We start from the raw sequence: 27,757 nt of genomic DNA, 5'->3' as shown, positions 1-27,757 counted from the left end.
GGTTTATATTGCCATCTTTTATTGCACTTTGTAAGCAAATGCTGTACAGCAGTTGTGCAGACATGTTACTCATCAGTGTGACACAACAACCCAAGCAGGACTGGGGCACATCTGAATACAGTCACAAATAGTTTGGTTCATATCAAAATAAAATAAGAAAAATAAATTCCCATGGTCTCATCAAGACAGCTATGACAAGTATGACAAATATCTACAAGGTTACACGAGGAAAGCACAATACTGTACCTGTGAATAAAAATTCTGACAAATTATTAATCATCTGTGTTTTACATAGCGGGCACATAAAAAGGTCTTTTTCCATAATAGCATTTTCTACATTGTATACAAAACGGACAAGTTTCTTTTTTTCTTGCATGCAATAAGCTACAGTGAATATTTTTATTTTCTTAGCACTGAATCATTCTACAAAATAGGCTGCTGCTTCTTTTTTTTAGGGGGGAGGAGGCGTCCAGAGAAGTGGGTAAACAGTCGTCTCCCTCAGTGGCTGTCATGGCAACATATTCAACAACAGTAAAACCCACATCAACATATGCTCGTTCAAGCACGCAGGCACACACGCACGAGCATATATAAATTCAAACACACACACACACACGGATCTAGAAATGAATGACATGTAGTTTCTAAAACTTTAAACTAAGACCCCTGATACATCACAATACCATTAATGACACATCAAAAATATACAGCGTGATCAAAAGGAAGCTATCCATGTGTATCCTGTACACACAAGGTCAGTAGAAAGTTTAAGCTCAATGTGGCTTGAAGAGTTCTTCCGAGTCATTTTCCTCCCACTCAAGTGTGTGCTAACACTTGCCCATCTTGGCTATTAGCTCATCGCAAATCTTCGTCAGCTCCTCAATCTCTTTGTTCTGGAAAACAGTTTCACAGACAAATTCTGAAGTTGGAATTAAATAAACCTTGAAATTATATTTGATATTTTAAACCCCCTAGACTTGAGATGCATCCTAATTCCTGTGTGCTTGTTATTTGCAGTGGTCAAAGTTTGTGCATTTATGTTACGTATTTAGAAAGTATCGACATCTGAGGATTCTAATTGTAATAAACATGATCCAACTGACCTTTTGCTCCAATGTGCGCTCCAGAGACTCCACTTTCATCTGCTCCTTCCTCAGACTGGCTTGGTGGGCAGCCTGCTCCTGCTTGGACTTGGCCCTTACCTGAGCAATGTCTGAATTGGCCCTGGAAAACACATAAGGCATCTTTGTCGAACCTCCATAAGATATCAGCCCCGGATTATTTTGCTACAAACGTTTTACCTGTCTAGCTTTTCCTCTGCGTGAATCTTTAGAGCTTGGTACCGCTGTTCTTCTTTACGGACTCTGGAGAGATACTCTTGAGCGCACTTCTTCAAAATTTCCTCATTCTACACAAAATGACATTCTATCATTTCCTTGTATTCTTCACGGTTTTCAAAGTTATTTTGCCGCTGACAAGAGCCGTCATGGTATTTTTGTCCTCCAAAAATGTACCTTGCGGAAGCCCTCAAGCACATCTTTCATTTTCTCGTAGCGTCGGAAGAGGTCAGCCAGAGATTTTTCCACCGAGTTGAGGTCGGCTAATGCCTGGTCCTTTTCTATGATCAGCTGTTGAATGGTGTGGTGGGACAGAGACTTCTCTTTCTGGTCATCTTCTGTCACGCACACATACATAACAGTGTATCTGGTAACGAGACTTGAATTCTGTACAGTTCTGACTCAAAGCTTTTCCAAAACCCAAAGTAAACCAGTCAATATTGAAAATATCAAATAAAGAGTGTGGCATGCATGTCAGGAATATAAATGCTGGCACAAAGCACAACAGAAAAAAAAAAAATACTCAGATTTGTACACTCATGAAAATGAAATGAAAATGGACAAGCACATGTCAGTAGACGTGAGGTGCGTTGGCTCCCTCTGTGACAAACCGATGGAGAGATGTGAGCGGTGCACACACAAGTTGAAGCACAAGTCTGCAGTACTCACCTGGCATGCCTGTCACGATTATCAAATAGTAAGGCGCAAACAAAGGAGCAGAACAGAAACAAAAGGGACCGTGTTAAGTCAAGCTGGGAGCCAAAGGCACGTGAGAGCCGAGCATTTGGAGAATGTGAATCTCCGATTAGTGTTTTCAAAAGGTCTTGTGTTAAAAGGACACCGGCAGGCAGTCAAGCTAGCTTTGAGCTGAAGCACCTTACAAATCATTGGCAATGGATTGGCATCATGTGCATATGTGTGTAGTGCGGCAAAAGGTGGTGTCAGGAATTGTGACTCAAAACAATTTTCAACGTGATTATATGAAATCACAAACTCACCAATCATCTGTGCGATCGTCTTCTCATATTCAGAAACAATCCTCCTATAGATAAGAATCTGGATGTTATTATAAAGATATGTGACCGAGTCGATGTATTTTCAGTCAAACCAGCCAATAATAAAATAAGCATGACATATGTTGACTAAAATAAAATATTAAAATTTAAAGTTAAAATAAATCCCCTTTCTCACAGTTTAATGTTATCATTGCTTCTCTTTGCCTTTTCTTTGCTTATTTGGGGGGAAAGCTGGTTAACAAATGTAAGATGAAGTATTAGCCGTGCCCCCTCCCCTTTTCCCTCCTTATCCTGATTTCAATCATCTAAATTAAGTAAGCTAAGTCTAGTCAAGGCTTGACTAGACTCAACCTACCACCTTCTGACCAATGTCAAAGTCTCTACCTTTTATTTTAAGTTCTTTGTAAGAGTGTTATAGAACCTGTAATATATGCTCTAGCCATTTTCCAAATATGTACATGTAGGTAGTAACCACAAATATTTGATCCATAAGATTTTTTCTTTTGCAGCTAAAAGGTTATCTTTTACATTAAAGGCAACAGAACCATGCGCTTACACCGTTATCCACTAATTGGTGACAATTCAAAACAGAGCATTATACCTCATCTCCTGCACCTCTTGACGGCTGTCTTCGTATTTTCTTTGCCATTCCAGCACCTCCCTCTCTTTTGATATAATCTAAAGCAAAAAAAATTATCTCACTGAATTAGGTGTGAAACACAAATGTGTACAACAACAAAACACAATTTGAATACTGGACAAAACTTAATTATGATAGTGATGATGTCATTAACCCAGTATATTGAGGTGGTCATTTATGGTGGTATAAAATTGCATCATCATGAGAGCTGATCATAATAAAGGGGAAAAAATACCTTCGGAAAAATAACTTTATAGCACACTATATAGTAAGTGAACTTAAGAAAATGTCAAATAGTTTTGAATTTCGAGGGATGTGAGTTCTAGAAGTGAAATAATAATTGTTAAGTTTTCCTTAACTTCCTAAACTTAATGGAATTAAATGTACTCAATTTATGGCTGCATTGAGGTATTTAGTTAGGATTTTCTTCATTAGGATGCATAGAAATAAAGATTTTTGGGCACCTCCTCTTTTGCGATTCCCAGCGAGTGGTCCAGGTCTTTAGGAAGATGTGAACTCTCTCCATCAATGTAGCCGGTAGCGGTCGGGGCATACAGTGAGTTCTTGGATACTGAACTCTCGGACGGTAAAGAAACATCTCTGTGCTGCTTCCAGGATCCAAATGAGAGGAGCGAAAGAAAAGGAAACATAACCAGTTAGATCCCAGACAAATCAAAATGCAGTGCCATGCGCTGGCTGGCCTGATTATACCTGAACCTCAACTAACAGGCAGCATCAAAAGATACCACTCAGCAAAATCGATATGTAAATGAGGCAGGTTTGCAATGTTCCTGAAGACTTGGTCAGCTGCAGAATGAATTGATGAAAAAAGTCTTCATAGCCAAGTGATTGACTTGTTAGAGAGCGTAGCTTGTTTGTGATTGGTACAAGCAAGGAGGGGCGGGGTAGAAAACTGCTGGTTGCTGTTGGCATCATGTGAACGCACGTTACGTTATTTCACTTTAACCACTAAGTGCTGGCTGATTATGAGAACAGACCCTGACCAAGATATTAGACATGTGACAAGGCGACCAAAATAATAATAAAGAACTATGTCATGATAGTTTTTCCAGAGCCCCGGAGTTCACCAAAACAAATACATTAAGAGGGATTTATTCATTGAGACAGATTAGGGTAAAACCACAGGGAGGTAGATGGATGAAACTGAGACTAATACAAAAGCCAAGTAAAATATAAATGCCCAACTTTTGGTTTATACTCCAAGTGGGAGTGTGACTGTCAATTAAATTGCTTTCCAAATAAATTTAGTTATTACAGTACAAAGTCAATTGCATTGTCTCACATGACCGAAAGAGCACCGCCTTCACATATACATAACCAACATGTATAATCTTTGCATTTGGCAAAAGGTAGAAATCCACACCTTAAACACCAGCAAGACAATCAGCGATTATGTCACACACCATTAGAGACATGAGATAAATATAGAGGAGGCTAAATTAATATATTTAAGAACACAATAGCTCTAAGGGTGCTTGTTCTCAAGAGACATTACAACTAGTTATAGTAGAGAAAGTATCACGCACAGGGATTGTAGACCAGTTAAGATAAAACAGCTGGCTACATTAGGGTGGTCTCCACTAAATGGGTCTATGGGAGCTAGTATACAATGCAGTCTCTTGGTATTTGGACAGTTGCTTTGACTGTATACCAGTTAAAAGTATTACTGTCAAAATATCGAAGGACTGAGCACCGGATGTGTCACGAGGGCAGGTAACAACCAAGTTATGTGTTCCTCTTACTTTCAGTAAGGGTGAACCGTTGATGTTCCAGCGCCGTGTGCTGGGTTTCTTAAGGCGGGACTGCAAAATGTGTGGGACAAATAAACACCGAAAAAAACCTGAATGATGCATCGTGCACAGCATGTGGTATCTGTATAATGGAATTTAGGTATAGCCCTGTACAATGCAGAGAAAAAGTGGCTCAAAACGTTTGACATTGATATTAAATTGTAATTATAAGCCCCACATTCAAAAAGAATAAAAGAATTGCTTGTAATAATAGTTTTAACTCTCAATAGGCCACAAACTATGATCCCATACCAGTTTGATAACACAAAACTCTGTGACCTCCAAAACAAACCAGGATAAACTTACTGGTGTTTCTCAAATCTTGTTTTATAGTTGAGAGGAATCACTTCAATAAACTTCCTTGATACCAATTCTTATTTAAAAATGTCTTTGGTTGCTTCTTAACGCATTTCAAATAGAGCAACAATAAAAACATAACTTCAGTCAGTACCTCTGCCAATAGATCATGCTCAGAAAAAAAATCACTAATAGGTCAAAAGTGAAATTAAAATATGCAGTAGGTTATTTTACTGTAAAACCGGGGCCTCACCCTAAAACACCCCACCCCACTAGTATTATGCAGTTGGATACTATGAGAAAACACAGCATGTTAATTTACAGCCAGAAAAAAAACAATCATCAGCCTGTACTAAATGTTTGTTAGTTGCTATAGTAACACTAAACACACAGAATGTGACCATTTTCTTTTTGTAAGATGATGAACCCAACAAATGAGCTCATCACTAAATGCCCGGACTGCTTCTGCAGTAATAAATAACACATTTCACGTCACATTCAAGCCTCTTAAGCATGAACAGGCAACATGCAAAAAAAGAGGCGGAGATCTGATACAACACTGCTCTTCAGGTACTTGCTGCGAGGTTTGAGCCATGTTAGATTTGCAATGAGGGGAATTTGATACTGAAGGGGCTGACAATGCAGTGACGCAGCTGCCATGTGGAAAAGGCCATGAGTTTGCTCAAACTCAGAATGGTGTATTCATGCACCGTTCCTAAAGTCCGTATCTCGTACATTCATTAAGTTGCATCCTGGCAAAACACACACATTAGCTGCAGGCTAAAATCAACGCAGTACCTGCAGGGCTACAGTGGAGAGGGAGGGGCACTGAGAGATGTTTTTGGCTACTTGAAGAGCTTCTATCCGTAGGGCAGCAAGAACCAGCTCCTCCTGGGCCGCACAAATTGGGGGTTATCGTCCAATGTTGGGCGTGCGGCCCAAGGATGAGAGTGTAAGGGAAAAGCATATAGAACACTTGAGTTGACCACACATCACACTTGGTCCGATCTCACTTCGCTCTTACGGGACGAGGGGTGGGATGTTTACACAAAAACACAGGAAAAAAAAATGAGGACCATGTACTTTATCGGGTTGTGAACACACCTGGAGTTTTTGGGCGAATGCATTAGGGTTGGTCTCAGCGAGGTCGGGCGCCAGGTACTGCTCAGGGTGGTCACACTCAGACAGTCTTTTTAACAGGGACATGGTCAGGGTTGAAGAAGGGATCTCTTGGCTACTGAGCTATAGTGGGTGACCGGAGGGTGGGCAAAGGGCGGAAAGGGAGGAGGGGGGGGTCAGCATGGGAAAGCAATAGCTCAGCGACTAAGTGGGAACTGGTCAGTTTATGGATAGTAGTTTGGATTTTCAAATACTTATTGCTGTTAACCTAACTAACAGGGGTCGTACGGGGGACTTGTATGTCTATTTACTTTGAATAAAAAAACATGGTATAAAGACCAGAAATTAAATTAAATGACAGTGAAATGACGACTGTTTTTTTTAACCAACACACAAGGAATTTCACTCTTAAAACCACTGGGTTGAAAATTAGATTGTTGTTTTTAACCCAGACTGTTTAAGGGTCTATACAGCACACTGATTTCCAACTTTCATAAAGATAGTCTTTTTTTTTTTTTTTTTTTACACACCTGCTCATCTCTTTCTGTGCTTTGTGTTCGACTGAGCACTTCGCTCTCTCTTTTCCTGCCCTTATCGCCAACAGAGCCTTCGAGACCTGGTCTGGAATTTAGCACTGGAGTCTTCATGCTGGCTGTTATCTGGGCTTCCATTTCCTCAAAACTCCTGCACATATAGAAAGTACATTCAATCTAAATCTGTAAAATTTGGTCCACAAGCAAATATCAAATTCACTATTCCAGTTGTACCCTGTGCATGGGGAGTTGGGCTCAGATCCTTTTGGATCCTTGGTTCCTTGGTTTGATAACGAGTCCAAGTTTAGGTATAACGATGGCTTCTTCACAGACAGTGGCTAAAAAAATAATTTAAAAAAACGTGAAAGAATCTACAAAATATATTTGATTTTGTTGCGTAATCAGTGGCCCATGAAGTATACGCTGATACGGTTTTTGTTAGATTGAATACTCACAGGTGAAGAAGAACCAATTTTCTCCATGTACTCAATTTCATAGTCTTGCACTAAAAGGCAAAGCAGATACAGATAAAGCGTTTGAATGACGGACATCTTGTTTTGTTCAAAGATCTTTTTATTTGTTAAAGTCTAAAGGTGATCGAATGGTCGCTCTCACTACTGGAGAGTAGTAGTATGTCTCACCTGAAGACCGAAGACCGCTCTCATTCACAAATGACGTTAGATCCGATGGGTGAGGGAAGTCCTGCTGGTCTGAGTTCAAGTCTGAATCAAGGTCGTGTAAGTTTGCTAACTTGTGATTGGTGGAGGAGGCCAGCTTCTCTTCATCCGTGGCGTGGTCGTCCTGTGGAGGAAGGGGGTCATCTGCATCCTAGCACATAAACAGAGTTAGACAAAACTCAAAAAGCCACATAAGTGATGTACGCAAAAATGAACATACCTGTGAGTTGTTGGAGAACTGTGATTTCTTTGGTGACCTCTTTACCCTAAAAGTGTTACTGAGAAAAAAAGATAATCATTAATCTAGACTCACACATTCAGATTAAAATTCTTTACAATATGTAGCCGCTGTTAGCCAAAATTATCTGATAGATAAAACGTGTATTTTTAGTTATTAATTTATTTATTGGATGGACTTAGTGAGGAGATTCATGGAAACATTTAGAAAGCGACATGATGCAAAATGACTCAAAGAAAGAAAGTGTTAAACTAAATATGTTCTCTACAGTTGCAGGGAATAATGGAACATTTTACTTTGAATAAGTGACAACAAAAGTGTCGAAAATATTTGAATTATTCAATAGTCTTCTTATACAGTAAGTGTTCTTGCGAAATGAGTATATGCAAACGTGGCGGAGAAAACTAGCTGACTAATTCTTGCATGAAAATTTTCCAGCGCTTAGTCATCATGAAGCAACTTCAGGTGTATAATCCAAAATAAAGTATTCATCAAGAGAAAATAATCATTTCCTTTGAATTCTTTTGAGTGACATGAGTTGCTTTGTGAAAATGGAAACTCACAATTCCTATCATTTATCTTCTGTCTATTGTTAGTGCCAAGAAGATGAGTTGTTGCTAATATTGATGACCCAAATAAAAAATGCTGACATGCTGGTTTACAGGGGGATCCACATGAAATTGGGAGTGATAATGGATAGTTGTGGTTTCCCTGTACTTACAACAAACAACATAGAGTGGACACACCTCTGGACCTCCTGTGACATGAGAATACAATACATAGAGTGGATAGAAAAAGTCTACACACCCTTGTTTAGATGCCAGGTTTAAGGAGAAAAAATAATTCTCAAGTGCCCTATAAACTATACAAATCAATTGGCAAGCAGACAATAATTTAGATTTGGGTGGTGAAAATATATAACTGTTTTTTGTACAGGTTCACTAAAACCTGGCATCTGAAGAGGGGTGTGTAGACTTTTTATACCTACTGGTCCAGGTGAGAGAGAAAGACCGACAAAAGCAATGTGACAAACAACACAAACATCTAAACAAGCAAACAACGCAGTATTGTTGACCTCCACGACATTTGCAATAACCAACGAGAGTGAATAAAATCAACTTACGATTTGATGGGAGTTTTCTTCTTTTTTGTTGGTTTGTTCAGATTTTGATCTTCTAGCTCGCCAATATTGTCATTGTCATTTTCCATGTCATCATTTGACGACAGCTCGAAAGAGGCCGAAGCCTTTGGAAGTGAGGTTGCCATCTTGCCAGAAGATTTAAAAGGGTCGACTATGGAGTCGTCAAAATCGAAGCCGTAAGTAGGCTCAGATGCTTTTGGAGAGTTGGCCACGGCTGTCTTGGTCATAAACGGATTAAAATTTGGATCTTCCCACTTATTGGCGTCAAAGTCGTAAGAACCTCGAGAAATGGGCTTTTCCTTGTCGTTCCCATTGTGTTCTGCTGGAATATTATTGTCCAGCTGCTCAGCCTGTCCTGGCTGGGCCTTTTTTAACCCCAACTTTGGTTTCCTCAAGGGCATCTTGGCACCAGGTTTCTTACCCAGTTTCTTAGGTGGCGCAGAAGCTCCGTGTGATGCCTCACTATTCTCCTCGGAGTAATCAAACTCCAGCCTTACAGACTCCCGTTTGGGTAGAATAGGTTGCTCTTCAGGGTTGCTTACTGGTGCTTCAGTGGAAGCTGGAGGAGAAAGTTGGCTCACGGCAGGGATGGGGGGACTTTCTGGCAGAGTAGCAATGGGGGCACATTTAGGACCTTTCCGATCAAGAACAGGTGAGTTGGCAATTTTACTCCCTCCGGTATTGAATGGGTCTATGTTCTCAAAGTTCTCTGGATCCCAACTGTAGGAGGCACTAGGAGGGATTGGGAGGTTTTCTGTGATAGGAGGACTAGAAGGAAGATGGCTCTCCTCCTGGCACAAAGGTAAGGCAGGGACAGTGAGACTTCTCTCTGATTCGATATGCGTGGCTTCTTCTGGTAGTGGAGGTGGAGTGTTCACACGGGTTTTTCTAGTTTTTCTGAGGGTTCCTACAGGACTTCCACCTTCTGCCGGACTTTCCTTTCCGTCCGGAGTCACAGTTTGAGGCTTTGCACGCTTAATGATCTCCGGGGTGCTACTAGTAGAACATGGCCTCTCCGGGTTGGAGTTCTGCCTGAGGAGTGGCGTCTTCTTCACAGATCCAGGGCGGACTTTCTTGGGCCTACGGAGTGTCCCTGGATTACTTTCTGTGCTAACGCTGAAGGATTCCGAATGTGGGCGGAAGCCTTGTGCTACAGATCCATCCAAACCAGAAGTGTCAAGTTCTCCACCCTGGAGGCTGAGGGAGCGAGTAAGCGGTTGACTTGATGACTCGGAAGCAAAAGGTTCAATGTTGTATGTGCCACTGGCAGCAATTGGCCTGTCCTCATCAAAAACGATGGCAACTGGCTCAGAAATCAACTCAGATGAGAGAGCTCTCTCGGAAGGCTCTTCTCCTGCGGAAGATGCTGGAAAGACCGTCATGACGAGTTTAGTTCTTAAAATTCATTCTCATCTAATAGCGTAAAATATTTGGTGAATTCCTGTGGCCACAGTTTTAACTCCCTTGATACTGTTCTTTTACTGACCTTTGTCATCAGTGGTAAATAATTGGTTCTGTGGATCTGCGGGAGCCTTCACTGGTGTTGTCGACTCAGGAGTCTCGAATGCTCCATCGGAATCAGAGCTCCTACAGAAAAAAGACAATCGCATAATGAGTCAATGCTGTTATTAATCATTCACACATCACAATGATTATTGACCTGTCGGACCAATGGCAATATTTTTGTGTCAATTTGGAGGACACGTATTAAATGTCAGGTATGGGAGACAACCACAGAGATGAATAAACCAATAGAAATGAGGAAAAAAGACAAGGGCACCAAAAATGTTTCAAAAGAACATATTAGGCTGGATGCCTGAACGCTCATCATTGTGTTACTCAACAGCGTGTGTCTCTCGCGTTCCATCCTGTCTCACCTCTGTCTGACCAGCGCCCCTGCAGTCTTAATCATGCTGTCATGCTGTGAGCTCCAGGAGAGACGCCGGAAAAGCCCGAAAGCTGGATCCAAGTCTGAACTGTCTGCTGCCCCTCCCAGTAGCGTGTCCCAGCCCCAGCGAGCCCACTGCAGTGGAGACAGAGCCTGCCACGCACTCACCGCCATAACGTCCAAAAGACGATACACAGGTAGACGCCCAGTGTCTGTTCTCTTATGCACAAGATCTCTTCCACTGTGATTTTCGACATTCGGCTCTCCTCTTTTTGATCTCAGCCCTTTCACATTGCTGAGTCAGTAAGCATCATCCATGGAGGAAAAGATATCTTCCCATCTGAATGAGACTTGTCTGCAGACCGCTTGCGCTCTGCTCTCTCCCTTCTCTCAGCCTTCCGCTCTTCATCGACTTTCCCCCCCTCCCTGCACGTTGTTCTCTTCCACCGCTTTAGTAAATCTAGAATTAATTTGTATGACATTTAAAATGTGACACTGACACAATACACCCTTTCTTTTTGAAATGAGTCTCAAATGGACAATAAAAATTGAGATGAGGAAATAAAGCAGGAACTTCAAGTCGAGATGAGATTTAATATACCGCAGTCGTGAAAAAATAAGAAAAACATTTGTTATGATAATTTGTTCAGCATGTCTAGAGTAATTGAAAACATAAAATGGAGTTCCAATGTCAAATATATGAAAATGTGAAGAGAGGCAAGACAATGTTAAAGCGAGCACACATAGAGCATACCAACTCACTAAATGACCTGAGTCGACATTTGTACCTGTAACGTTTTGATTGTGAGGAAACTCGAGCTTTTATTCCGAAAAAGTGACATTCATATGATACCCCATTTCAATGCTGAATTTGTCTCTTTCGAGACAGCTTGTTTTCACTGCGACCGCATAATCGAGGTTGCCATGGTAACTGGAGTTGCCACCATATGTTTCATGATGGTGGTGGGGGGGGGCTGAATTGTCTGGCTGCACATGCACGCATCGAAGAGCAGCCGAACTAACAAGGACCTGTAAAGTATATCAAACCAAGTATAATTTACATTTCATTCTGTGTGATGTGACTCTTAACTCATCTGACAATGTATTGAGCGTTCTGATGAATTTCAGGCAAAATATGCACACAGGAAAGAAAAGAGAATGTTGCGTCAGGGCCAGGGGACAAAGCTAAACAAACAGAGCATGAGGCGATGTTGAGAGCGGAGACAGTCTGCCTGTCTAGAGACAGACGCTTTGTGTCTGAAGATGCTTTGCAGCTCCCAGCCAAATCCATAGTGCTTGGAATTACACCTGAGAATCGAATGAATATTTCATCTGCCTCGAGAAAGAAAGCAATGACAAGAGGATGGAGGAGGAATGCTGCTCTTCACACTCAATGACTAATCCCTCAAAAATATGTCGTTCCTGATGGTCAATATTGTCATCCCTTTTCACTGCCATTCTTTCAATCTTTATTACCTCACTTTTTCCCTGTGCCCTAATTTACGTTGTTATACGCATCAATTTCTCCCATCATTTTGGATGTACATATGTAAAATAGATATATTTATAACTGTACATACTAAAATTATAAAATGATCTGAAGCACTCAATAAAACTATAGAAATAAAAGACTAAATTATCATTTAATACAATGCATGTATATGAATGACCTGGTCTCTGACCGATTTACAAATCATTTGTGGTTCTTGAGCACAAATCTTTTCCCACTGAAGTATTAGGGGGTCTCTGAGACATGTGCACTACAGTAAATTTCATCTGTCATAGGATCTGTATCATACATTTCAAATTCCACTTCATCCTAGTATTGATTTAACCATGTCCCTTCAATGGTACTTACACTGTGAATTAATGTCAACAAACCAACAGAGGGAGCTATTGTATGTTATGACCCTAGTCACCCTAGTGTTAAAGTGGTGATGATAAAGATGGTGATGATGATGAGCATGTCATGAGAACTGTACTTCCACTGAAACAGCTATTTGGGGTTTTCAAGAAACCGCTTAAATTATTTAGTATTAAGTGTCATTTGATGATGGGGGAACATCATAAGGAGGTGTTAATGATTGAGACAAGAGCCCTAATCAGTTGCAACTGCAAGAAAAATTAACCATTTCCCCAGCTAGAAAGAAAACAACCAAATCCTGAATGCTCGTCAAAACAATTGAGTTCCCATTCTAAGAATGAGGTAATCCCGCCCATCCTAATCTGACATATTGAGAGCAGACAGATGGCACATTAAAAACCACAGTATGGCATGAGCAGCAAGGAGAGGGTTAGAAAGATTACCAGGGCGATAATGAGATCAGATTCAAGGTACCAGAAGACAATTCCCAACATCCAGCAAAGTCACTCTTACACTAACACAGTTTTACTTCACTAGACCACATCATGACCTCATTGACTGCGTGCTTCCTTCAGGGTTATAACAGTGAGCAAATTAAATACTCTAATGTGATGCTTTGGAAAACTCACACAACTATCCAGCAATATGAATTGAATTCCTGTTTTCAGTCTATAGTCAGCAAAAGCTTTTCTTGCAATAAATCATTCATCCCTACATTCTAAATGACACCTTCCCCCATCTTGCAGTCTTGCTCCCAAGTGCAGAACTGTCTAAGCTATAAATAAAATAAGTGGAACGTTCTTGCTCTGTCTCTAACTCTCTCATCCAGCCGTATTGCTGCACACTGTGATTGACGACAGCAACATTGGCGACAATAGGAGCAGCGCAAAACATCAGCCTGCCTCCATCTGGCTTCCATAGCCCAAATATATATATATATATATTATTATTAATATATATATATATATATATATAGAAAAATGATTCACATGTGCAAGAGACTGCGCATGTGCGCTGATCCTTTTATGACATCACAAAACCAAATGACAACAAAGGCTGCTACGCACCACCTAAGTACTGCAAAGGATGGTGATTTTTAGGTTAAATAAATAAACAGCCCTGGATTTGAAGAAGCTGGTGACTTACATGTGTTCCTGAGTCGGACAGAAGGTTTGTCCTTTATCCATGGATTCGTTGGCTCCCATTGTCAGCTACCTTCGCTCCTTCCCCCCCCCCCCACCTGCGCATGTACTTCAGCCGCTGTCCACATCCACCTGCTCCCTCGAAAAGTCCGTTTGCGCTGATCCTTGCAGCAAGCAGAAGCGAGCGCCAGCTCCTAACGCTGCACTGCAGAGAATGACCTCGTCCAGCTCCTCGCATCAAATCACCGGATGATTAAATGCTCCTCAATTTATACATAACATCTCTCAGCCTCAGCTCCCGCACAATGAGGACTTTTCATTTGTAAACTGATGCTGAAGCAGGAAAGTACAAGGATAGACTAATCCAAAAACGATGAGAATCCAAATCGCAATCCAGCTTTCTTGTGGTAATGCATGTGCGATACCTCTATTTGAGCTGTGATGCTCCAAACATTGCCTCCTCCCCCTTCCTTTCCCTTTGACGCCCCTCACAGAAGCAGCAGACGCCTGCGCCTTTAAAAAGACAAGCAGACTATTTTTCTAGACGACTAACAGCCATCCAGGGGGGGGGGGGAATCAAACAATAGAAGCCCCTAAAAGAGACAGTTGCTTCCTTCTAAAGCATCCTTGAGAAATGATGCCTTTCTTCCACACACTCATGTTTCATCCTGAATCTGTATGAAAAAAAACTTTCAAGCATCTATTTCACACAGTTACTGATATATCTGAAGTAAACAAAGGCCTCAGACACAATGCAAGTGATTTGATTTGAGTCTAGCCCACTTCCGCAGACCAGTAGGCACCTAAATTCAAATCTATTATTTCAGCAGACCTCAACTTGTACCACTCAGAATTCAGATAAAAATCCATCCATCCATTTTTTGGCTGACTTATCCTTACTCAGTTTGCTCACCCTGAACTCATCGCAAAGCACATCTAGACAAAGAGAATTTAGTTTCAAAATTCAAAACACAAATGTGAACGAGAGGCTTAATTGCATTTAGATTTTCTAAATATTCCTGCGTGCTGCTCAAATTTGAATGATAGGCCAGTAATGTGCTTCAACTCATTTTAAGACATCTGCTATACAACAAGTCACACGGGATGAAATAAGAGCAGAAACAAGGTTCAGAAAGTTCCTATTGATTGTCCAAGGAGCAATGGGAACAAGGGGGCTCTGAAATTTAAGGAGGATGAGTCAGTTGTGCATTCATGACAAGATGTGAAGGAACTGCCTGCAGCACTTGAAAATATGAATGATGATATATTGACTGAAAAATCGAAACTCTTCAGTTCCACGACAAAGCATGCAATATAGCAGCAGGTTTTTCTTTTTTTTTTTTTTGAGGGGAGTGGGGGGTGGGCTGCATGTAGACCATCCATGGATGTTCAGGGAATATGAACATGATTCTACTCTCAAAAGGGCCTAATGGTCGATTTTCAACAGCCAGAGGGAACAAGAGAAAATGCCACCCCCTCACAGCAGCCCACATGCTAAAGCAAAAGTATTGATTGGTACTGCCAGTTTCATGTTCAAAGCATGCAACAAAAAACATTTACTTGTGTGATGTGCTATTCATGAATGAGCTATTTTTTTCTGAGTCTCCCTTTAACCTCATATACAAATCAGAGAAAGCCATCAAATATTCAACGCACTTTGGAAGTAAGAAATAAAGCAGTGGCAGCTTCTTCTGAAAAATTTATAACATGTGAAATCAAGGTCACTATGAGCAGCATTAAAAAGACCCTTGCCATATGAGATTGTAATAAAAAGGCTTCTAAACAAATAGCAAAGATGTTTACCTTTGGTCTAAGGCTAAATAAGGTAAATATAACCACATAGACCTAATCTATTTGTGACAAAATGTTGTTGTGTATAAAATTTGTGTGTTAATCCAAAGTTAATAATAAACTTACAAATTGTTAATAATATGTATGTACTATGTTACGGGATTGCATTGTATAGTATAAGTGTCACAAGAGTGGAGAGAGTCCATCTGGTGGAGGTAAAAAAACACTGCACTGTATCGTGCAGCAAGATATGAGAGTACTAAAAGAAGTACAGAGCACTATTTGTGTTGCAGGTTAAAAGCTTTGAGCTCTTAAATTGAAATTGTGCATTTGTCAGATTGTTGATGTTGTGTGTTTGCAAGTAACCCAACCAAAAATATTTTAGGATATGGTATATTTAGCATATTTTTCAGATCCTACTATGCGATAGTTATAACATCAGATAAAAATCTTAATTGTGCAAGAATTAAGTACATAAGCGTGTTGGAATGAAGACCTTGTCAAGCAAAAAAATAATATCATTTGATTAAAAAAAAAAAAAATGTTATTGCAAATCAACACAATCTTTTTAAACTGTATTTTTACTGGTTGATGATGTATCATATTGTTGGTGTTTTTCTTTTCTTTTCAAGAATTAACACTTTTAAAGCAGATTTGATTTCTCCTGATCAGCGGATCAGCTGGCTAATTTTCATCAAGCAGGCTAAAAGGACTAGTGTCACGCTTGGGTACGGCTACCATCTGATCTGAAAGCACGCTTGGGGAAAAAAAAAAAAAAAAAAAGCTTAACCCACATCTACCAACACAAACAAACAAGTTTGTAACTCTCATACGGAGCGAAAGAGCAATTTCCGGAAAAAAATGTATACCTTAGAAGGTGGCAAGGTGCAGAGGTTGGGTAGGAGTCATCACTCCGATGACTGGATGGCACAGAACGGGAGGCAGGAGCTGGAGGAAGAAGAGATTGGAGGGGAGATGCAAGTGGCGTCTTCTCTGGTGAAGGGGACGCAGGCGGAGGAGTGGGGGGAGTGGATGGGAGGTGTCGGGGTGAACTTATGGGGAAGGGAGCGCTCCTCTCTGAGTGCTCAGTGAGGGGAGATCTGTGGGAGGTGGAACACAGAACATCACCAGACTTACCTCACGATACCTCAGTAGAACAAATATTGACTTGAAGAATGACAAGCTTGCTCAAACGATCCCAAATATGGCTTTGAATTACAATTGCATGCAGTTAAAGATCCTTCTCCGGCTGACATGTTAGTTAGTGTGCGCTTGGTCGTAATTGGCCATCTGGAGGAATGGATTTGGCACTGGTCCAGGTTCATCTTATCAAGGTTGCCAGGCTCTAATCTGACAGGCAATGCAATGGACGACCGTGCAGCTGTTACCACTTGGGACAGGCCTACTGCTTGACTCTAAAAATATTCCAGGGAGTCTGCAGAACTAAAGCATGTTTCGGGTAATGGAGCAGGCAAGCATCCCAGCTATATTAGGCCCCGATCCTTCAGTAAAATTTCAATTGGACTTTTAAGAAGTTCTGGATTTGTGTTTAACTACAACAAAGTGAGTGGCAACTCTCTGCAATCAACAGAAAACAAGGTTTTAAATGTATTATTATTTCCTGTTTCAGATTGAAGAAATAGATATACTAATTCATCCTACACATTTGGAGTTTTAAATATTGTCATTGTCAAATGATGAATTAGGAAAATCCAGCAAGTCTTCAATGTAATTGGTCGAAATCCTTGAAATGCCAAAGTATATTGTGCATCCTCGGAATAGAAAAAAAACCAAGTCACGACATGGTGTCATACAACCTGCTTGTGGCGCCAAAGTCAGGCACAAGAATACAAGTTAAACTGGACATTGATTCTTTTTAGTGTATAAATATCAGCTGACATGGTGACATAAACAGCTGTCTACTTTGACCCAGATGAAATTCCAAATAAGCGTCACAAAAGAGAGCAACACGTGCTCCTTCTCAGTGTAAAACATTGTTGAACTCTTCCTAACACCTGGAGACGGCCTGGCTGTCAGAACACGTTTAGTTATGTGAATTGCTAGGAAACAAATATGAGGGAAAAAAAAAACCACATTTCTTAACTTAATGTCATAACGTAAACAAATTTATCACCAGGTCTAAAACCTTGGAAATAAATCACTTGCGTGTGATTATCTACTTCACTTGTGCCATTGGAGCCATATGCACTTACAGTTACCATGGTAACCAATCTATTTACATTTCATTGCAGCATTAGCACAATCGTGTCATATCAATCGTGTGTCAAATCAAATCACGTGAGGAAGGTGAAACATGTTGTAAATGTGTGAGTCATTTCAACTCTTAATCTTTCTACTTGATCCTCCCTTCTGCCTAGTTAGCTACCTATCCACCATATGTCCACCTGGAGTTACTTAACCACGCACACAGACACACAAAAAGGGCAATTACTTTAAAACCAACTCACCCATATTTTTGCCGTGGATATAAACGAATATGAAGGCTAATTAAATGGATGGGAAAAAGCTTCTGTCCGGTTCCAGACCACCAGAGGCACTTGTCAGCCTGTCCCAGTCCCTTCTCGTCACTAGCTCAATCTAAGTCACTCATGCGTGCTGGGGATACAGCACATGCTGCTCAAGTGTTTGTCCTGAACTCTGGCTTTTGTTCAACTGTCTGCTCTGTGCAAATGACTTCAGAGGGCCCAAGTACAAGAGGGCAGGCTGGGGCTGGACCGAAACGGGAGGGAGGGTGGGAGGGGACGTTCCTGCATGCTTGGGGCGGGGGAAAACACGCACACACAGGCACCAGAGATTATGTGCTCTATTCTCTGCAATATTAAATAGAATATTTGGGAGCTTCAAAATTGCTGTTACTGGAACACTAATTTTATCATCTAAAAAAATATATGTATTACATATGAGGACTGGTGGGCTAATAAAACAAACATTAAACCAAATATGCCAGCCTACCTCAGTTTGGGGCCAATAATAAAATCAGACTGAACAACTGTGAAATGATTTGGGGACCTCTGCAATGCTGCTCCATTAAAGTTCAGCTGATGGCGGTAATGCCCGTGTCATTCTGTTGACAACTGTCAAACAAATTACTCAGAGCAAATATTTGTGTCCGGCAGCGGGGACAAGGTATGTGCTTTGACTGACAGGCAACAAAGGCTCTTCTAGAATGTCAGACGGCTGCTGCAGCAGCATTGATGGGAGAGTCACTTATAAAAGCTTGTGAAAAGAAAGTCATGTGACTGATGGACACGTTATCCTGATTATTCAGTCTGAACTGGAGCCAGCCAATATAATACTGCACCACTGTGAATGACAGACTTAAATCTTCAACCATCATTGCAGACAACAAATATTAGTCAACTGGTGAGACAGTCCAATAAGAGAATAATGGATGAAAAGCAGCATATGATAATTAGCAACAAAAAGAAGTTCACATGAAATATATCAAACTAAAAGTTTGGATGCTCTGACACTTACCCAATCTTTTGTAGCACCCAAGTAGGATCACTGACTATTTCCGTGCTTTCCTCAGCTGGGTTTTCAGGTTTGGCTTCTGGAGGTTCACCGCTTTGCTTTATTTTCTGACTTTGTTCCGAAGATCCCTTCTCTACCGTGTTCTCGTTGAGTTCCACAAGCTCATGTGGTGAAATTGCTCTACAACGTGCCGGGTACTCTTCGAAGTGCTCCTCTTCTTTCTGGACAATTTCTGCTGCCTCCCGCTTCAGCTGGTAGACCTCATTCAGATGTTGCGCAATATCCACTTCAGAATGTAGCGTTGTGATATCTGTTTGCTCCTGAGATGTTAGCTCTGACCCCAGAGGAGCAGCTCCCTCTTCAGTAGGAGTGAGAAACTCTTGTTGAGGAGACTCCAGAGATGGAAGGGGCCTGGGGGAAGAAAAGAAAAAATAATGAGGAGAAAACTATTTAATTTTCCACTTCATGCATGAGGAATGACTGACAAATGACAAATATGTTGTCTGAGTTGTCTGCTTGCTTGTCTTGCAGGTACTTTAAATGTGTGTGTAATATTGTGTCAAATTATGCATGCTGTGTGAACGAAGAGGAAAAGTGCCATTCTACTCAAGGAGATGTCGCAGCTGATGTCATCCTTCCACTATAAAGGGCCGCTTTACTTCCATTAGGTCCCAACATCTGACCTCAGCTCCAGTCAACACAAAGTGTAGCTGTGTACTTACCTCCTCATTCATATTCATTGGAAGCCTGTTTTCTTCAATCAAACTCTACACAACGTGTTTAACATAATGTCACTGCATATGGTTGTGCAGCTACACAAGACCGCAAAAAAACATTTTAAGCGACAAATACCTCTAAAGATATGTATTTATAATGTGCAGAAATCATTAGGTGTGCTTCATTTTGTGTTGCACATAATAAAAGTGTTTCTAATATTCATGTAGTTCAATAAAAAGTTAAGTAACGAGAAGAAAAAAAAAAGACTAAAAAGTCAAATAGTCAATAATAATTTGAAATTTCTGCATATTCCAAAAGATAATGAATCTCCCTTGCAGAATATAAACATATTTCAACTCTGCATGGCCTTTCGTTTACCTTGTAATTTCTGTGCTCTCTTGTTCAGTCTGAGGATTGGAAGCAGCTTCTCTGAGAGCTGTTATCCAGTTTGTGTCTGGTTCTTGTGTCGTGAGTCCAACAGAATTGTTTGTCACATGGGAGGACACTGTGTCTGCAGACGCGTGTGAAAAATCGGAGTTGCAGCCATCATCAGCCGGTGGAGTGGGCGGGCAGATGTGACTGGGAAATTCCTCTGTTTGGGAGAGGATTCTATCGTCATCTTGGCTCTGTAATGAAAAACCGGGTGTGTCTGTGGCAACTATGGCTTGCGGTGTGCTCCTCGTGCCATTGTCTTTTTCCACTGTTCTCAAAAGCTCAGCAGATGACGGGTCTTTATCTTGAGGAACCACAAGTCCATTCTCTTTAGTTGCTTTATTGTCTAGAACTTGAACTTCACATGTTGCCTTCTCTGGGAAATGTGCATTTTCCTCATCTAAAGCCTCATTGTTTCCCCCTGTAGTCGCCACCACATGAGGTCCTTTTATGGGAGTTTGTGTTACTGGACCATTTTGTATGGCTGAACTTTGATTGGAGCATTGCGACTCAAGAGACTCACATAATGTATCCGGGATATTATACTTCTCACTTTGACTCTGTTTTGTTTTCATAACCTGAGTAACACTGTGATCTTTTTCAACAGGACTGAATGTTTTTCCTTGTATCTTGGCATCTTTGTTAACATTTGTGTCACATTCGTGACTATCTGGGCTTTCTTTTTCTGAAACGGATAATCCCGAGTCATCTAATAAAGATACGGCAGAAACAGCATTGCTAGTAAAAGCCAAATGATTTCTACGTCGCTCTCCTAATGAATCTGATTGGTCGCTTTCTGTCTTACCTGTACTTTTCAGAAATTCATTGGCATGCATTGAATCTGTTCCTGAGGGAGAAATAATTCTTTCAACTCCTGAATTTATCTGTGATTCCTTCTTTTCAACTTTCTCTCCAGCCACTTGTTTGGTGATACTGTTGTCTTCTCTAGGTACCTCACCCTGACCTTCTGATGGTTCAAAAGATCCACTGTTCCCTCCTGCTAGGTCTGCCACGACAGAAATTGACGTTGGAATCGTCTCAAGTTGGCTGTTAGTCCTTTCTCCCTCTTCAAATGTTTCCACGCAAGCACCTGGCAATCCATCTGTGGAATAATTGGATATGAAATCTTGCTGTGGTTGCTTCTGTTGCTGAGCCAAACAGTTCAGTTCAGGATTTGAACTCAAATCTGTTGATGTGTCCCTGTTGGCCTTCAATGTTTCTGCTATGGTTTGATGCAAATACTGATCAGAATCATCATGAAGTTCATTTTGCATTTCTGCTTCCAAATTGTTAATCATTTTGAGTTCACTATTTTGGATGTGAAATTTACATTCCAGTTCTCCAGTTCCTTCTTGAGTGTCTTTATCCAACTCTTGATTCTGTTGTGTTGTCACATTTCCTATTTGCAGTTCATCACAGCCTTCTGTTTCCTTTCGATTGTCATCGAGTGACGCAGACGTTTTTTCATCCATGTTCTTTGTCTCCTTGACTTCGCAGGGTTCTGTGTTCTCGCACTTCCCACTGGTCTTGTTAGAGCTGAGAGGGCAGATGTCATTGATGAGGTCAGGTGTTGTTTTTGTAATTCTATTCCTTGAGTCATCATTTGCCACTACACACTCGAGAGGTTGTTTTTCCTCTTGCAAAGGTGTCATTTTGTAATCTTCCCGTATCATTTTCGATCCTCCGTGTTCCTGATCGTCTTCTAAAGACATACATGTCTTAGTATTGTCACATTCAGCGGTGGCATTATCAATTCCTTCAGACGGAGAGACTTCAAACTTATCAACAACGTCCAAGTCACTTGACAAAAGGCTTTGGGCTTGCAGCGTTGATATGGAATTACTGGCACATTGATCGCGAACAGGAATTGACTGCCCAGTGGCTATCATCTCTGAAACTACTGGTTCATCCTTTATTGGGTCAGCAGGAGCCACGGACTTTGAGTCTTTCCTACATTTGTTGGGATCTGTGCTAACTAGTGCGTGAGAGGGCGCTTGATCAAACTCAGCAGGAGGTTCACCACTGAGGTCTCTGTATTTTGTCTGAGGAGAGACTGAGCAGGTCAACATTGCGGTTTCAGTATTAGAAATGTGATCAAGATTGATGGAAAGCTCGGGAGACTCCGTGAAGACATCTCCTATTGGCTTAAAGGCAGCGTTATTGACAGAACTTGAACTTTCTCTTTCTTCGACCACAATGGCATCATGTTTGATCTCCTTTGTGACGTCACACTTGATTGGTTCCTTGCTGTCCATTTTTATCTCAAGTGGGTTTATATCTTTTGGCGTTAACATCGGATCCGTTTTTTCATCTGGTTGTTCACTGGTTGACTTTTCTCTTTGCTCCTCATTTGGTGATTTATTAACTTCATCCTTGGTGAGTTCTATCGGCACTTCAGCGCTTTTTGCTGGTTCGGAAGCAGCACCTGCAGGAAGTATGGCTTTATCGAGACAGTCACGATGTTCGGCACAATCGAGATTTTTCTCAGTTGGCCTTTTTCTGTCTTCAACTGATGGCTTGTTCTCTGTATTCGTGGATCTATCTTGTGGATCCAAAAGAACGTCATTCTCGGACATTGGTGTGGCTTTATCCTTGGTAAAAGTGACATCACAGCTGGTTTCTGGATAAATATAGCTGGCCTCAACAACAGGATGGTACAAACTCTCATGTACCGTCAACGGAGGCAAAGAAGCACATTTCAAAGCCGGTGTTGCCATGTCCATCACCTCTTTAGTGACACTACAATCTTCTTTCACACCGTCCACAAAGCGAACTCTGTTGCTTCCTCCAATTTTGTTGCGTGTAGACTTACCCACACTACTGGTTGGGTTCTCTTGAATCTCGACTTCTTTCTCTGTAGGCGTGGATTCGGGTGTGCTTCTTTCAAGTTGAACCTGTTGATCGTTGCTGGTAGAAGACTCTGTGACGGCCGACGCCTCACAAGTTGTTCCTAAACAAGGTGGCTCCTCAGAATTCAAATTGTGCTGTCTGCTGGCTCCATTTTCTGTCTTTCTTTGTTGGTTAGAAAATGGCAAAGGTGGAAATGCTGCAGTGAGCTCCTCCTTAGTACACAGGCTGTCTGTGCCGGTAATGTCCGTCTCACCGCTGCTCAGTGACTTCACGCATGACACTGCAACATCATTGGGTGGACACGATTTTTTCTCAGCTTCTCTAGCAGCCCCCTCCGGAAGACTGAATGAACTACACACAGCCCCTCCTGCTCCCTCCGGTCCTGCAGCGTTATCATTCAGATGATCAGTACTCCCAACTATCCAATGGGGAAGATGAATCAAATTGCCTTCTAACCCGAGCGGCTCTTTTTCTCTGTCGTTCTCTTCTGCCGGAGAGATCGCTGCCTCTGCACCGCTTGTCTCCATCTGTCCTTTTGAGCGACTCTCAGCCGAAGTGTGTGGCATTTTGCTGCCGCAGCTTTCCTCACTAGCAGGGAAACTAAGTGAGCAACAGACAGATGAAAGCCGAACGCTATTATCCAAGAGTATCTTAATTTCTTCGTTTCCCTCCGGGTGTCTTTCTGCTTGTGCTTTCCCAATGCCTGCGAAAGCTTTCGTAGCTACTCCCTCCCGTGAATCACAGCTCACGCTTTCTCCCTCACTTTTTATCACTTCTCGCATCGTGGGTGTTGTTAGTGGCAACGCAGCAGCCTCCGCTAAAGCATCTTCAATGGCTCTCTCCATACAACTCTCTCCCACATAAGCTTGGATGTGGCAAGATGAGTTCTCCGTTTTCTGTACTTCAGTGCCAACAATATCCTCGTGTGATTGATTTTCTGAAGCCTTATCAACGCTAGCTTGGACATGTGTTATCTCAAGCTTATCAACTTTATGTTGTGCGCTCTGTGGAATATTGCCAGTGTTGTTCATTTTGTCACACTGCGCATCCATAACATTTATGTTGTCAGACTGATTAGCATGTGAAAGAACAGAATTGGATGCAGAACCGGCCAAGTCAATAAAATCACTCTGTTGGCTATGAGTAGATGACTGGGAGGGGCTTGGCGTTCCCTCGTGACAAAAGCCATCATGAGGCTGTGCTCCAAACATCATTGTCTCTCTGCATGGCACTGAAGATGCAATTGCTTCAGATTGCCAGTGATTCCCTGTATTTAGAAGTGGAACAGCCTGTAATCCCTTCCCGGCTTGTCCTGGCGTCCTATCCTCCACTTCAGTCCTTTTCTTTTTCTTGTGCTTCTTTTTGTCTTTCTTTTTCATCCTTTTATTGTGTGCAGGATCATCCAGCGCATTGCTTGAAGAAATCATTTGTGTGTCACCATCAGCATGACTGGGATTGTCTGATCTTGCGTGCTTTGTCTGCAATTCCTCCAGTACGTGTTTATTCTCAAAATCATTTTTATTTATGTGACTTGGATTTAAAGTACATGTAGGAATCTGATTTGCAGTATTTATTTGGACACGCTCTTCATTTCTATCTATGTCTTCCTCCACAATGTTGCTATTAAAATCCTTTGTGTTAACATCTTCAGCGACTCTGTTACAATCATCATATTCTCTTGTTGCCTCTTCTGGTTCAAGGTTTTCTATTCCAAGTATGTAGTCCCTGAAACTAAACATAACTGTATCCATCTGGCTGCTCCCTGTCTCACTGTTTCCATGTGGATTTCTGTTTACGAGCTTGCCGTTACTATGTCCGGACTGGTCCGCAACTTGAGGCGGTGATGATGACTCAGCACACATTGTAATCGTTGCTTGTCCAGTTTTCCTATCCTCTCCTTCAACTTTTTCATGCTTGGTGCTGATGGGCTCTTTGAGATGAGGACCGCTCAGTGAGGCCATTTGTTCCTCACATTCCTGAAAGGCTTCCAGAAGCTCCTGGTCGAGAAGCGCACATGAAGGAGGGGTCGAGTGTTGGCCATCTGGGTGAGGTGTGGCAATGGGTTCAGGTGACAGTGGGGTATCTGCGAGGAGTGGGTCGTCGCCATTAGGCCTGAGACGAGGGTAGGGTGACATAGTTAAGACTTTCAGACACGCAGCTGCTCATTCCATGATGCCACACAACGCCGTTTGTGGTTGACAAGTCTCGAGCATTGCACTCACACGTGCACGCACAATGCAACATTAGTTGAAGTGCCTATCACCAGCTGTTTCAAAACAGTTGGTTGTCAATAAATAACAGCACGTCATTCTAGAAATCAAAACCATATTTTAGATTGAAATGTTACATCATCACGGGGTGAAAATGACAAAGGGTGCACAAATCAATCACTGATGAAAGCAAAACAAAACACTAAGCTGAATCATACAACAGTTAGACCACAGCGGAACCCGGTTAAGCCATTCTTCACAATGTTGCGGGATCATCTGAATCTCTGTGATTTGGCCCAGATCCATTTGGGAGATAAGGTACCTTTACCTTTATCATGACCATCATGAATAAACTCACTGTACGCAACATTAGGTACATTCATACAATAAATTAATATGAATTCACCACAAGCATCAAGTAGACTCATTTGTCTGTTTGCTTTGATGGAACAAATGCCATACAGCAAAGACAGAGCTATTATATCCAAGCATAAACAGAACATTGCGTCATCTTGCAAACACTCCATGCACTCTGATGATATTATTCATCACCCAAGACCAATACCTGCTATCTAGAACTACCAGAGGACTGACTTCCATGTGATGTTGCAAGCCAGCCAGCAGGGGGTTCACCTGCTCATATGCAGTTTCTGCTTTGCTAGTCTGAAGCCTGTCAACACAAGCCCAGGGACGTGCACGTTCATACAGAGGGGAAAAGAAATAAAGGCCTTGTTACCATTATCTTGATATGAGATCTGCTCCCACATATAAATTATATAGCAGAGGAAGTTTTCATTTTATATGATTGTTACTTGCATTTATGTATGGTATGCAAATTAGGAGAGCTGCTGTGAGTCATTTGTTTAGATGATACAGTACTGATGTCATTTTACCATGATGATCCAAATTTAGAAAAGAGGCCCAAATATGTTATAAGCTGGTAAGTGTAACAAGAGGTTGGTTTTTTTTTTTCGAATGAACTTTTACAGTGGAAATGAGATCATGAAAGTGTAACCTGCATAAAGCTTATTGCACTCACCCGAGTGAGGACTCCCAAATGTTAAGGTCACTGCTAAAATCTAGACTGGGCAGCAGGTCATGGGGAAACTCCAGTTCCTCTTTGTCCTCCGGGGCTTCTGCCGTATCTCCGCTCTCTTCAACACAGGTGATGACCGGAACATCTAGAAGCACTGGCTGGGGCAGCACGTCAGCATTCTTCTGCTTTTCGGGCTGTAAGGAAAAAAAATGAACTAATGAAGAGCTACGAATACAGGCACCCTAAATAAAACAGTATTCCTTAGGGTTTGCTTGATTTAATACTCACAAATTCACCTATTGACATTTTTTTTGTGTGGAAACTATCTCTAGCTATTCACAGAAAAACTGTGTAAGTGCATTTTTCATGCATTTACCGAAATGTTCTAAGACACTGCTAAATTGCTCTAATTTGAAGAAATAAATTCGTTAATAAATAACATAAGGGCTTAGAGTATCACCATGATAAAAAACAGTGATACTCCTTTTAAATCATGTTTGATGTGTATGGTTTCACTTGAACAAGGCAACCAAGTATTATTTCACCTTTTGTGGTTATATGTAAAGCAATACACCTGAAAAACTATGCTCTGGGGCTTTCTTTACAGGTGCAGGGTGTTTTTTTTTTTTTAACCCACTTTTAACAAAGTGACAGGTACAGTAAATATACATTTGGTGTCGTGCTGGCTGAACTAAATATGGTTCAATTCTTTCAATAACCATTCCCTTAAAATTTAAGGGAAATAACAAGGACAAAATAATAGAAGCTATAGCAGTGAATTTATATGCTTTAAGTCTTTAAATAAACTTAATTTGATCCGATTTTCAGCAAGGTTATTAAAACTGATGATATGGCTAAAACAACGTCATCATGTCCTGACAATCTTTTCGGCCAATAAAGTCTAAATAATGACACAAGTGTTATTCTTCTCTATAAATGGACCATTCCTGTTTACATATGTGCCAAATCCCTTTAACGTGTTTGCATCTTGCAGGAAATGAACAAGCACCTGCAGCAGCTTCATTGCAAACAAAGATAAGCAAATGACTCCACCCATTTGTTAGGAAACACAATAAAGCCTTGTGTGTATCACCTGCAGAGATGCACAGCTAGTATTTACCAGTAACTGATAGTCCACTACACCTTCCCAGTTTGCTTTAATAAAAAAAAAAAAGAAAATCACCACACCTCTATTGGAGTCAACATGACATTTAAACACGAGTACTTTAATCAAACAAAAGTGACATAATTACAGCACCCTGTTTTATCCACTAGTGGAAAACACTTATCATAGTAGCAAATTTATTGTTTTAAGAGTAGAAGTCACATTTAGTGCAAAATCCCAAAATTGACTAGTTTTTTGTTTTTATCTTGAATGTTTTTATTTTGAGGAAATTGTTGGAGTGCCTATTTACACTACCACCAGCAGCTATCTGACACCTGCAGTCTGAAAGCACAACACTTAGTAATGTGTGATGTAAACAACAACCTGTGTTTCAGGTACACAAAGGTCTCACCTTCAT

The 27,757-nt window shown here is 41.2% G+C and overlaps 1 protein-coding gene across 1 annotated transcript; it reads right to left on the bottom strand.

Moving 5' to 3' along the window:
• Positions 1–14: 14 nt before the first annotated feature.
• Positions 15–27,757, bottom strand: tacc2 (transforming, acidic coiled-coil containing protein 2). The gene is made up of 21 exons (XM_085922594.1): positions 27,752–27,757; positions 26,238–26,428; positions 25,764–25,868; positions 20,085–25,100; positions 18,993–19,400; positions 16,364–16,594; positions 10,296–10,396; positions 8,792–10,175; positions 7,651–7,708; positions 7,395–7,581; positions 7,209–7,258; positions 6,988–7,091; positions 6,751–6,904; positions 6,206–6,343; positions 3,458–3,598; positions 2,955–3,031; positions 2,336–2,379; positions 1,515–1,675; positions 1,302–1,408; positions 1,104–1,224; positions 15–893 (listed from the first exon to the last, which is right to left on the bottom strand). Exons 1-21 carry the CDS (start codon positions 27,755–27,757, stop codon positions 828–830), a joined length of 8,850 nt encoding a protein of 2,949 aa, XP_085778720.1. The 3' UTR covers positions 15–827.

This window comes from Syngnathus leptorhynchus, chromosome 10 (assembly GCF_054491065.1).
Source record: "Syngnathus leptorhynchus isolate UIUO chromosome 10, UIUO_Slep, whole genome shotgun sequence".
NCBI lineage: Eukaryota > Metazoa > Chordata > Actinopteri > Syngnathiformes > Syngnathidae > Syngnathus > Syngnathus leptorhynchus.
The sequence above is the reverse complement of the archived record's forward strand: the minus strand, read 5'-3'. Positions and strand labels throughout refer to the sequence as shown.

What these genes read in the sequence shown, in the direction of transcription:
- tacc2 (XM_085922594.1), bottom strand. An exon ending in ATTTACCACTGATGACAAAG is followed by an intron (nt 10,176 to 10,295) that starts GTCAGTAAAAGA and finishes CGGTCTTTCCAG; the next exon opens with CATCTTCCGCAGGAGAAGAG. An exon ending in CCCAACTCCCCATGCACAGG is followed by an intron (nt 6,905 to 6,987) that starts GTACAACTGGAA and finishes CTATATGTGCAG; the next exon opens with GAGTTTTGAGGAAATGGAAG.